This window comes from Haemaphysalis longicornis, unplaced genomic scaffold (genome assembly GCF_048455015.1).
Source record: "Haemaphysalis longicornis isolate Haplotype H1 unplaced genomic scaffold, Haemaphysalis longicornis Haplotype H1 scaffold_1, whole genome shotgun sequence".
Classification (NCBI taxonomy): Eukaryota; Metazoa; Arthropoda; class Arachnida; order Ixodida; family Ixodidae; genus Haemaphysalis; species Haemaphysalis longicornis.
In genome coordinates, this window is record NW_027526203.1 from 286,062,766 (window position 1) to 286,075,346 (window position 12,581).

A 12,581-nucleotide genomic window follows, 5' to 3' on the forward strand; every position below is an offset into this window, starting at 1 on the left:
ACCCATGGGGACGAAGTGGGTGCACTGCCAAGAGAAGTCCAAGTATCAAGACACGGCGGGACCCGTAACACACGGCCAGACCCGTAACAACAGTTCCCTGCTCATTTGAATAAATATTTATTCAACCAACCACATGATTATGAAATTCTTAATATATAACTAAAACTTGGATCGCACGTCTTTTACTGAACTTTTGGTAAGCAAGCTCAGTAGTCAAAATCGACTTTTGGCAAGTGCGCTTAAAGTCGATTCCTACAATGTGTTTTGTAAAATAAACACGGTGGTTATACATTGACTGCAGCATTAGAGCAGCAAATGTTTATGCGGGGTAACTAGCACCCCTCCCATCCTCCTGGCTATCGAAGAGAGTATATTTGCTGCATGATTTCTTCGCCAAACAACCGTGCTGAACGGTAAGGAACCTGATGCTCGGCGTGCATGTCGAGAGTTTCTTAAAAAAGGTAACAAGTAACAGAAATGATTGCTTTTCTATTTTATTTTTCTCGGCAAGAACAATGAACCCCCATCCCCGTGAAACAACGCCAATCAGTAAAGAAATTTTGTAAAAGTTCAATTTGTCATAAGCTCGCGGCTAAGCTCGTGGCTGAAGTAATCCTTCTATCTGCGGTCGTTCCACTGAGGCGCCTTCACCGCTGTTGGAGTTTATGCCACTTCTATTCGCAGGATGTCGACCGACTGCTCGTGACTTTCTTGCACTGTGAACGGTGAAGCAAAACGAAGGAGAAATGTAGTTAAAACCATCCACACGAAGCCGCAGATAAGGAGCGCCGGTGAAAGTTCACCAGCTGCAGCGGTACTTGATGCGATCGGTGAACCTCAAGATCAGCCGATACCGCGACCCTGAGAGAAGTTCAAGGCCGACGGTGCGCGGCGCACGAATCTGTCCCCATCCCCTTGGTTGTCGCTGAAAGAGTTTCGCCCCAGCTTTCTTCTTGCGTGTATTTTTAGCCATACCATTCGGAAAGCGGCTTTTCTCATTTAAATATTCCGATTTTCAGAGATATGCGTTTTGACGACTGTTAACTTAGCCCCTTGCGTGCCTCCCAAGCGCGGTGAAGCTCACAAAAAATTTGCAAAAAGAAAAACAACCAAAGCAGCCACTGATGCAGCCGGTTGTTGGTATAAAAGAGGCCTGAATTCATGGGTAGGATGTCATCTCTCTACGAACGTTCCAGCGACTGCCGAGACATTCCACCATGATTGCCGTACGTATAGCCTTGCGTCAATTTTCTATCTTCGGCTTGCAGAAGTGTAGTTAAGCCAACTTGACCGTGATCTCGAAATTATATATATATATATATATATATATATATATATATATATATATGCTTGTATGTGTGTATGTGTGTGTGTGTCTGTGTCTGTCATCTGACGTTCTTCGATATATGCATGTGTAATTACAGCTAAGTGTGTGCATTCTTACGAAGACCTGCTTGTCGGCGTTACCACAACGCGCCTTTTAAAAAAGGCGCGTTGTGGTAAGGCCGACAAGGAGGTTTTTGTAAAAATGCACACACTTAGCTGTAAGAATGCACACACTTAATCAGGGTCAAAGGAGTAAATAAAGAGTAAATAAGTAAGCCTGCGATATGACTCGGGGAAACAGGATAGACAGTGTAACATCGCGCACTGCATGCGGGCATTTCGCGGTACGTCACAGTGAAGATCGCATTTTTGAGCAAAATCTGACGACGGGCTTTATTGTTTGTCAAGTTTAGTCTCTTGGTAACAGTGGACGGCCAATGGTCATTAAGGTGCGCTGTGGTGAAGCGGACCCACGAAACTGCTCTAGACTGTAGCGCTTGACACGAAGGACGCGGATTTAGAGGGAAGCTTCATTGGTAATGAAAAAAATGGTGCATCGCTACATGAACAGCAAAAAAAAAAAAAAAAACATTTTACTAAGATAACGAGCCTCGCGAATAGACAACTTACTTGAATCTTTTGATCTATAACTTTTGGTTAAGATATAGTTCCCTCCCTTTCACTGGAGTATTTGTGTAATGTTGACACAAAAAGCCGAGTTTTATTTTATCAATGAACACGCGAATGTCTGCCGCAAGCTTAGCACTTCTCAAATGAAACTCGGACAAATTTAATCAGTAGAAAAGCTTTTTTTTTTTAATTTACCACCCCTTCTTAAAGAAAGTTGAGAGAAGGGCGAAAGCCAGAAGTGCGTCCAACCTACGCTGAACGTGCGTCCAATGGACCGTCAAACCTTCAAAGACCCAAATCGCAAACCAAGAGCGAACCCATGCGACGAATTTTTTTCCCCCCTAAGTAAAGGCATCTACGAACGATCTAAATGCATGCCCATACTCCTTATTCGTGATCGATGCGTGTATTGTCTTATCTAGAACCGTTCCTTTTAGGCGATTTTCAAGTAACCGTTTTGACGCAACGGAAGACCGGTGTCACGCACGCGCAATACGTCCAGAGATATTATAAGAGATCTTCGGTCGACCAACCGGTCTTTGGGGAAATGCATTAGTGTATTGACAGAAGGCCAATCGTCCCACAAAGAAAGCTTTCGCTTTAAAAAAATCTAACAGACAACGACCACGTGGTCAGCAGGTCGAATTAAATCTACATTCAGAGGCTTTTCTGCTGTTTGTCGAGCACACTGAAATGTTTCTGGGACAGCAATTCTAAGCGGTGAACAGGCCTCAAGCAATGAGACGCCTGTGAGGTACTATCTTGAGACGTACATTCCGTGTCGCCGAGAATCCGCAGCAGTGGCTTTATACCCACCCATGGCCCGACCGTACCGTTGCGCACGCAGATCGTGTGCCTGCTTGCCGCTCTGGTGGCCACTGCGTGCGGCGGCTTCGTGCCCACGTACGGCAGCTACGTGCCCGCCCCGGTGTACGCGGGCGCCGTGGTCCACCACACTCCGGTCACGCCCACCGTGCACAACGTGGCCACGCCCTTCGGCTACCGCACCACGGGCGTCAGCTACAGCCACCGGTACGACGCGCACCCCCTGCGCCTCCGCTACACCTACGGCCTCAGCCCCTACGGCCTCAACTACGGATACGGCCTGAACGCCTTCGGGTACCACACGCTCGTCAAGAAGTGGTGAGTGGCGAGCGTGCAGCACAAACAGCTGCAACCGGCTGGGACATTTCTACGAGAAAGCAAAACAGCACGTGCTTCCGTTTGGAGCAAAGCTATTGGAAAAATGCGCGACTACCCGACGGGTTTGAAGAATGGATTGCGGTTTTTTTTTCTCCCTCAGGGACGTATATGTACAGCAATCCGCTAAACATGTGATCCTAGCTAGCGAATAGGGAGACGGGATAAGAAAAAACAACACGCCTACGTTTTCGCTAGGGAGGATGCAGTTTCCAAATAAACAACTAGCCCAACTCTGTCTTAATATGCTCCGAAAATTTCAATGGCTGAATCCAGCACGTTTATAACAGAAATTCATAGAAAAATTAAGTCGTATGGCGTGTCCGCGTAAAAAGCTGAAGGTGGTAGTGTGCTTGGAAATAGGGTGTGTTATAAAAGTGTATTATTTGCCCACTTTCTTTATTTGCAGAACAATCAACAACTGCAACAAACGAGGAACCTGCTTCGAACTTTCTTCCCAACCCTGCTCCATGCTATTTCAAGACAATACTATTTCGCTGTTTTCTTTGTTGACAGCCGCAGAAAGCAATAAAAGATGAAGAAAATGAAGTATGTCTGCGTTGCTCGCCATTTTTTATGGGACACATTCACCACCACTTAAACGGACACTGAAGTGATTGATTGTACACATTGTGGGACTAATTGCACAAATTAGAGTCTGCAGGGTCCCTAGGCCATGTTTCGACAACTCTGGATGTGTTTACGCCAATTTATTTAGTAGAAAATCTGTCTTCCTCTCGGCATCCTTATTGCCAATTTCCTATGACGCTTCGCATGACGCTTATTTTTGCAGGCTTAATCGGTTTGACTGCCCCACTTCGCGGCTCGTCGACCCTCCGACAGAGTCAGTCGGAAGGCCGCTGACGGGTCGTCGCAATTCGTTCGCTCAGTTAAAACTAAGCCACGACAAGATTTCTGCCCAGAAGAATGTGTCTCTAGTTTGTTGGTTTGTTGGTTGTATCAGGCTTAGGAAAGTCGGTGAAGTTGAAGATAGCTCCACACAAGTGCACATGTTGCGACGCTTCGCTGACTTCCCTGGAGCTGTAAGCTGCATATGTCTGTGCGAGTGGTACGTGGATCATCGAAGTTAATATAGGTAATAGGGAACTAAAATGAACCGAAACTTTTATTGTAAAGCGTAAAATCAACATACCGGAATCACTTTTTGCGCAGGGTGAACTACATACAGCACAGTGGTCAGCAGCATGGCCACACATTTGCGATCGCTTTCCCTGCCTAAGGAACGCAGTCGCTAGTGATAAGATATTCATGGGAGTTTGGGGGACGCTTACTGCACAAGCGTTATCCAAGAAATACTTATCCAAGCTGCTGGGTATGCCGAAACTAAAAAAAAATAAACAGCCTATGCGATATATTTTATGTTTCCTGTTCGTCAACCGTGTGTTTATGGCTGAGAGGTCCACCGCACTCATTGCAATGCGCCGCAATGAGTATGTTCGAATCCGGAATTGTAAGCGTTTTTTAAGTTGATTTTGTTCTATTTACGCAGTGTTTTCTATACTGCATTTAACATTTTGTGCTCCAACGCCCACTGCTTTACGAGCGAGCTAGCAGACTGCGTGCTGATGGCACTGATGCGCTAGCGAGTTCTCGTTGGCGCGGTTTTGACATAAACGCAGCTTGCGGGCACATGTAGTGCCGCAACAGCCGACTGTCGGCCTGGTGACATCACGCCCCTTACGACACAAGGACGAGCCAGGTGAGCTCCAAAGGTGGAACCGAAGCGCTTCGCAGTCGAGCGTCTGCGATGACGCGGAGGGCATTCAGCCACTGCGTACGCTTCGGCTAGTGAACGTTACGATTTTAAGCGGTGCTGGCATGATCACCTTATATATTCTACTGCCGACAACATGGCAGAAGTGCGGTATGACGATTCTTGAAATGTCGAGAATTCCCAACCAACGATAAAGTTGCGGGCCAAGCATGTTGTTTCACGGAACCTAAACCAAAAGTGGTTTAAACTCGAATCTTGGAAATCGCCCAATCACAACGTAAAACGAATACGCGTCACTGCTGTAGTTGTTGCGGCCACCGCAAATATCGCATGCTATGTTTTCTTCTTTCAGGCTTTATAAATTAAATACTGCTTCATAGACCGGATAAACAATGAAAAGTGTGTTTATTTGAGCCAGTCTATATGCAATGCAAACGCAAACAGAAGTTTGACAATTCGCTTTAGTGTCCCTTTAAGCCCTTCCTTCCCTTTCTCGGACCCTGAATCAAACGGTGTTAACCCTGTTCATTTCCTCTACTGCCTGCCGATCGAACTTGATTCAGATGGTCGCCACTCTGTGCAACAGCTACCGTGCTTATCGGGGTTTTTTTTCCCCCCCCTTTCGTACTCGACCGTACTTCTGCAAGTATACTGCACGCACGCACCTCTTCCTAAAATACGGGGTTTCGTTGTTAATGGGAACGTTAACGTCAGTTATAATTGGCTATCGAAGAGATAAGCACCCCATATGCCTTGGAGAGAAACTGTGAAGGTTGAACTTACTCTTAAAATAAAGGTGAAATCAACAACGCAGGCTAGTAAGGGCCAAAACCAGGCATTGTTGTAACAAAGCATGTCGGGGAATCAAATGCATGCCGAATATTGAAAGAACGGCGGTCATACGTGAAGTAGACGAGGCTGAGTCAATTGGCAGTCAATTACGGCATGGGCCGCTACATGTGCACACCATCGAAAACCTGAATCCTAGACCAAGATCTAAACAGAGTAATAAAAATTCGATACTTCGCAGAAATGGGCCTATTTAAAAGCACATCCAACTGAACCATACATTGCTAAACCATCAGATAAAGAACTGATATTGAAATTCTGAAATCTGAAAAGGGTAAATTTTAAGGGCGTATTAATTAATGATTGATTGATTGACATCATATATTTTACGCGTGTCCCACTACGCCGGCAGCGAATTTGCCTCGCTAAAAGAAAAATAAACGCCATGGAGGAAATGGCAAGGTGCTACTTTTCTGGGCACTAACCATGGTATTCGGTTACTGCCGGGGGCGGCTTTCCTATTGCGGTAAACGAAACCGACAGTGTGTTCATACTTAGGTGCAAGCTTAAGCTCGCAGGTAGGCTATAACAAATCCGTTGCCATCCACTACCACGGGCCACGTAGCCCAGATTCAGCATCGGCGCGTTAAACAACTTGTAAGAGGTTGTAAGGGCCAGTCAAGTTGCTTATGTGCTACTTTTTCCCTTTCTTTCCCCATAACCTTGTACAGTTTATGAAAAATAAACTATTACTAAATAAGCTTGAAGAAATTTGCGTGTTTTACCCATACAATTGTGCAGCCCTATATATTTCGTTAATGCATCAAACTGTATAAAATGTTTCAAGGCGCCCCAAGCCCTGTACAACGCAGTAAAAGATAAAAAAAGCCTTTTTCTGCACCCAGTACTAAATTTTGCATTACTGTCCTCCAAGCCAAAATTTGAGGAATAATGCGCTTCATATAGAGAACGTCTCAATATAATTTTTGTCCTAAATTTTGGTCAGACCGTTGTTTTGGGCGAAAAACATTTTTTGAAACAGGCCGTCTTTATCCACGTTGCTTCTCCTCCGCCGCATTGCATGCTGCAGCCAAGGCCAAACTTTTACGGAGTAGGTAGACAGGGCGTAGATATGCACCCTTTTTATAAGGCTGTATGCGCATACAGGGCGTTCGGAAGGAAATGGCTGTGCACGTTGTTAAATGGGATACAAAAGACGACAAATATTGTCTACTTTTTGTTTGCATATTGGTGTTTCAAGCTTGTGAGGCAGTATTTTGTCACCGGTATGTCTCACGAATTAGGTCCTTTTCCAGGCTGACACATAAGCTCTTATTGATGCTGTGTGTTTGCTTCTATACTGAGGCCCTGGAGAGTAGGGAGCGTAAGACGAATAAGAGCATAAATTGCTAAATACAGTTGTCCAACCTATGGGTATGGCATCCCTATTTATCGCAAATGGCTAAAAATTGGGCACCTGGAACATGATTGAGACAGGGCGCTCGCAAATTGTGTCACTGTGTGAAACCAGACCCGAAACAAGTCCACGCGGTCAGCTATACGGGCACGCCGCCGAATACTGCACTTCCCACGGGCAACATGCTTTTCCGAGTACCAAGTACGAACACCAAGGACGAACGAAGGTTATTGTCGTTGTCGTTTTAACCCTTTTTTAGTATCTTCGTGGCACATACACAATTGGGGATTGGCCAGGAGCCGGATGCTTTGAGGAACAACGTGCCCGCTTGACAAAATTCACAAAACTGAGAATCGGAAATGCAAAGTAATGCGTGCTGCGTGAGACCGGAACGTTACAGCACGGGAGTAGAACAGGTGCGCACCAGCCGCGCAGAACACTGACTCTACAAGGAAGCTATGACGTCGGCCAGTCTTCTTGCTGACGTAATTCGTGCCGTAAGACGAAGAAGGGAAAGCTATGAATGAGACGCATTCACAGTGTGGTCGAAGTAATTCGAGCGAAAATATAAAGAAACAAAAGCGAGGAAAGCTATGAAAATGCGATGTTGCCGAAAATAAGTTAATCAGTATCGCCAGGTTTTCACCTTCAACGCACGTAAGCAGACTTAAGTGCCTCTACGATTCTTTCTTTATCGTCCGAGGCTGCTGGTGCTGAATGAATGTAGTACGGCAGTAGTACGTGATCGAGGCGTTCCAATAGGCAGTAAGTAACTTTCCTCTGCTCAGAGAAACGGTGACATTAAAGGAAATAATGCCGTGCCACAGTGAGTTCTCGCGCATCATTGTCACTTTAGTGCGTTCTCTGCTAGACTAGATAAATTTTGAGCTACTTGGCAGGACACATAGCGTGTGAATATTTTACTGCTTCTTTATTATATGAAGTATGATTTTTCTTTTTAATTTGTGTTTTTCACACCTCAACTATGTTTGTGTTCTGGTCGATGTTGCCGTGGTGGAGGGTTATGTACAGGTTAATAAACCTAGGGGAATCTTCAACGTGGACGTAAATCTCATACACAAGGGCACATTTTCACTTTCGCCTTTATCAGAAAAAATGCAGGAAGCTCACACTAACGCGTAAGACTTGAGGGTAGCGAAGCTGTACGCAACCGTCACGACCATCACGACAGTTTAAGTCCACGATTGCCGCCGATTTACTCCTTCTTCGATGCCGCATTGACCTTTCTTCCATCATTGTTGTTATAAGTGGGAACTTCCTTCTTCTTTTTTTTTTTTTTTGAATAGATAATCATTGGACATCACCTTAGAGGAGCGTATGCTGCGACGTCTCTGTCATGTTCCGACAAGTGTTGCCACGATTACGGCGAACACTGGATTTGTTTTTTTTGCCAATCTTCGCCAATCTGTCTAAGTGGGTATGCTCGTTTCAGATAATCTTGGCCAATGTTCCTTAGTGGGTATGCTCGGCAGTTTCTTGGCATTTTTAACTGCGGATCCAAAAAATGACGATTTGCTGTTAAAAAACAGCCGCCGCAGCCGGGAATAGAACCCTCGGCGTCATCTTAGCAACGCACTACAGCCATAGCAGCCGTGGCGGGTGCTAATAGCCCTTTAGGTACACTTGGCAGCATGTACTATCGTGATAAATTGAAATATGAACAACGGAGCACGTGGCTTTTAGTACATGCCGCGCATCCTAACGACGGGCCGCGTATGCGCAGTGCGAACAAGTGATGAGAGTTCGTGACCAACCTTCATATGGAAAGACCATCTTATTTCCGTCGTACATAGGGCGCTCAGCACGAAATAAAAAATAAAGGTATATAGCTGCGTGCGCCGTTTTCACTGAGCACAACAACGTTAGATAACGCTTGCGTGAGCGGGTGCCGAACGCAGTGGGAAGACAAACCAAAACGCCCACACGCCGCACGACGGTGTTTCAATATGAACGTTGGACACAAACTCCCGTATCTTGTTCCCACTGCGCATACGCGGCCCGTCGCCAGGATGCACGGCATGCACTGAAAGCCATGTACGCGCTCCGTTGTTCGTATTTCAATTTATCACGATATATCCTTAACTCTCGCGAATGGTTAGACATGTGTGTGCGGTACTGATAACGCAGGCCCGGCAAGGACGCGTGAAGACCAAGAATATGACCGCGGATATATCTGCTCGTTTCGCTGCAAATATCTAAAAACGGTAGCCTTCTGCAGCCCCTGCCATCTCGCATCTCTAATTGCCTCGCATCTCTCTCCCGCCCTTCTCTCACGCTGTTCCCCCCATGTCTCGCTCCTGTCATGGTAAACGCAGTAACAGTTTGCCGAATTCCATTCAATTCGTCGCATTACTAGCCCGCCATCTGTTGGGAACTTTTGTTACTGTTTGGCCTGCCGCTGGAGCCACGAGCTCCACGCTTGAGCTCGAGCCCTTTTTGTACGTCGTGGTTAACATATTGTTTTTAATGCGTTGTGTTTGTTATCGCAAAAATAAGGTCCGCATCTACCTGCAATTATAAGAACAATACTAGTATCAGTTATGTATCGAAGGAGAGCCTCAGCTGTATGCCTAATGTTTTTTGTGTGTGCGTGAGTGTGTGTGGTTGCGAGTGTGTGTGCGTGTGTGTGAGTATGTGTGCGTGAGTGTGTGGGTGCGTGTGCGCGTGAGTGTGTGTGTGTGAGTGCATGTGTGTGCGTGTGTGTGTGCGTGTGTGTGCGTGTGTGTGAGTATGTGTGCGTGAGTGTGTGGGTGCGTGTGCGCGTGAGTGTGTGTGTGTGAGTGCATGTGTGTGCGTGTGTGTGTGCGTGTGTGTGAGTGTGTGTGCGTGAGTGTGTATGCGTGTGCGTGAGTGCATGTGTGTGCGTGTGTGTGCGTGCGTGAGTGTGTGTGCGTGTGTGTGCGTGAGTGTGTGTGTGCGAGTGTGTGTGCGTGTGCGCGTGAGTGTGTGTGAGTGCATGTGTGTGCGTGTGTGTGCGAGTGTGTGTGTGTGCGTGAGTGTGTGCGTGTGTGTGTGTGTGTGTGCGTGTGTGTGAGTGTGTGTGCGTGTGCGTGTGTGTGAGTGTGTGTGCGTGTGTGTGTGCGTGAGTGTGTGTGTGCGAGTGTGTGTGAGTGCATGTGTGTGCGTGTGTGTGTGCGTGAGTGCATGTGTGTGTGTGTGCGTGAGTGTGTGTGTGCGTGAGTGGGCGTGAGTGTATGTGTGCGTGAGTGTGTGTGCGTGAGTGTGTGTGTGTGCGTGAGTGTGAGTGTGTGTGTGTGTGTTTGTGTCTGTGTGTGAACAACGTTGACAAGTATAGAGTACGCTACCAGGTTTATCAGTTTGGAATTTTTTGCCTATATGAGCGTCTGCTTCTAGAATTTTTTTTTACCTTTTATCCTGGTGTCTGAATCGAGGGACAGACTGCAGCACCGCCCTCAGGAAGAGACACGCCTTGCGCGCGCACGTCCGAACTACACACCTAGAACACAACAGAAACAGAAACAGAAACACAACACACAACACACACACGCACGCACGCACACGCACACACACGTACACACGCACGCACGCACACGCACACACACGTACACACACACACACGCACGCACACACGCACACACACGCACGCACACACGCACGCACACACGCACACACGCACACACACACATACACAAACACACACACACACACACACACACACAACACCCTTGTCGGTTCAGCACAGACATGGAAGCGAAGTATAGAAGGGGTGACCGGGGCTTGCTCGGCGCCGTGGCATCCATTGTTGTCCACCCCATTTACTAAAGCTCTAGGCCTTTGGTCTGTGCACGAACCTCTCTTGTCGACAAGACACACACGTAGTCGCTGCTGGATGCGCTGACCCGCCGCGTTCCTCGTTCTCTTCAGAGAGTTATTTGGACCTCCACTGCAGGAATCGTCGTGTGCCGCCCCCGACGTTGAGTCGTTACAGTATTACGTCAGTAACCCCGTGTAAGAACGGCTGAAATTGTCCACGGAGGTTAACAAACGGGTACCGCCTTTCTCGATCGCAGCGCAAGCTGCCCCCAAGCTGACCAAACAGTGTCTGCTCGCCGTTCCAGCAGGCCGTGTCTGTTTTCGTGTTTTTTGAGTGGCATCAGCATAAAATTGAGTAACCCCACACCGTGGCAGCCAACGCGAAGGTCATAATTAGGCTGCGCAAAAAGAGAAGTCAACGGGGCACGAAAGAAGGGTGGATATCACGCACAGGGGGGAATAGAATGCGAAGCTTTAATCGTGACATACCTAGGCTGTAATGGACTTGCATGTGGCATTTTTTAAAGAGCGTTACTGCACTTGGCGTAGTCGCCGATTTTCCAGAACGGGGAGCCGTGGCGAGCGTGTCAAGAAATGCGAGACGTAACGAGAAACATTCAGCGTCTCAGTCTCCCTGGCGAAGACGCCCCCAGCTCCAAGCGTAGAGTACGCGGTACAAGCATAAACTGGGTCGCCCCCCCCCCCTCGCTTATGTTCAAAAGATCCAAAGAGTCAAATGATCCAATAATCACGTGACAGCCGAGTCCAAAGATCCAACGAGTCGAAAGGTCGATGGCGAGTCAAAAGATACAACGAGTCACGAGATCCTCAAAAGGTAGGATAATTCAGAAGCCGCGTCAGATGGTCCAACGAAATATGGGAACTTTCGGAGCCGTGTCTAAATATACGATTATAGACGACGTCATTTTATCGTATTTTCAGCGTTGTCTTGGCTCCCATATCTTAACTTTCATTTCTAAATGTAAAAGCTATGCATTTGGTGCTCCGAATTAAGTCATGGCTAATATTGACGTTATGAACGACGCCATTCATCGAACTGGTTTTTATTTTTATTATTCTTTCAGGTTCTATTTCGTCGTTAATCAGTCTGTGTATTACATACTACTACATCCGAATAATTTTGTAGCTATTGAATATTATGAGGTTTAACATGCCGACGCTACAAAGGCGATGAGGCGCATCGTAGCGGAGGGCTCCGGATTAATTTGGACTACCAGGGATCTTTAACGTGCGCCGAAACCTCGAACACACAGGCGGTTTCGCTTTTCGGCTCCATGAGAAAAGCGGCCGCCGCGTCCCGGTATCTAACCAGCGTCCTTGGGTTCACAGCACAACGCCTTAAATTTTGTAGTTATTGCTTGGTTATTATAAGTGTCGTATTTATCATTATTTAATGTAGCAAATGTGTGTAGCCATCGAATCAAGTTTAGCTGGGGCAGATGTTTGTTTTTTCTTCGTTTTTTTATTGTGTAGACGCGCAGAAACAAACAAACATTGGGTTCATGGTCTGTTTTAGTGAAATACTTTTATTCTGTATGGTTCAAAAATGACCAGTTAGTGAATGGGCACACGATGCTTTGCTAGTCTGGCTGCCATCGTCGGTTCATTGAAGATTTCTCTCTCTGTCTATTACTGCACCACAACGAGGTCGAACGAAGCAGCTCTGTC

The 12,581-nt window shown here is 46.8% G+C and overlaps 1 protein-coding gene across 1 annotated transcript; it reads left to right on the plus strand.

Moving 5' to 3' along the window:
• Positions 1-4: 4 nt before the first annotated feature.
• Positions 5-3,690, plus strand: LOC144159097 (uncharacterized). The gene is made up of 3 exons (XM_077690378.1): positions 5-83; positions 2,724-3,099; positions 3,566-3,690. Coding segments are annotated over exons 1-3 (456 nt in total). The 3' UTR covers positions 3,567-3,690.
• The last annotated feature ends 8,891 nt before the right edge of the window (positions 3,691-12,581 follow it).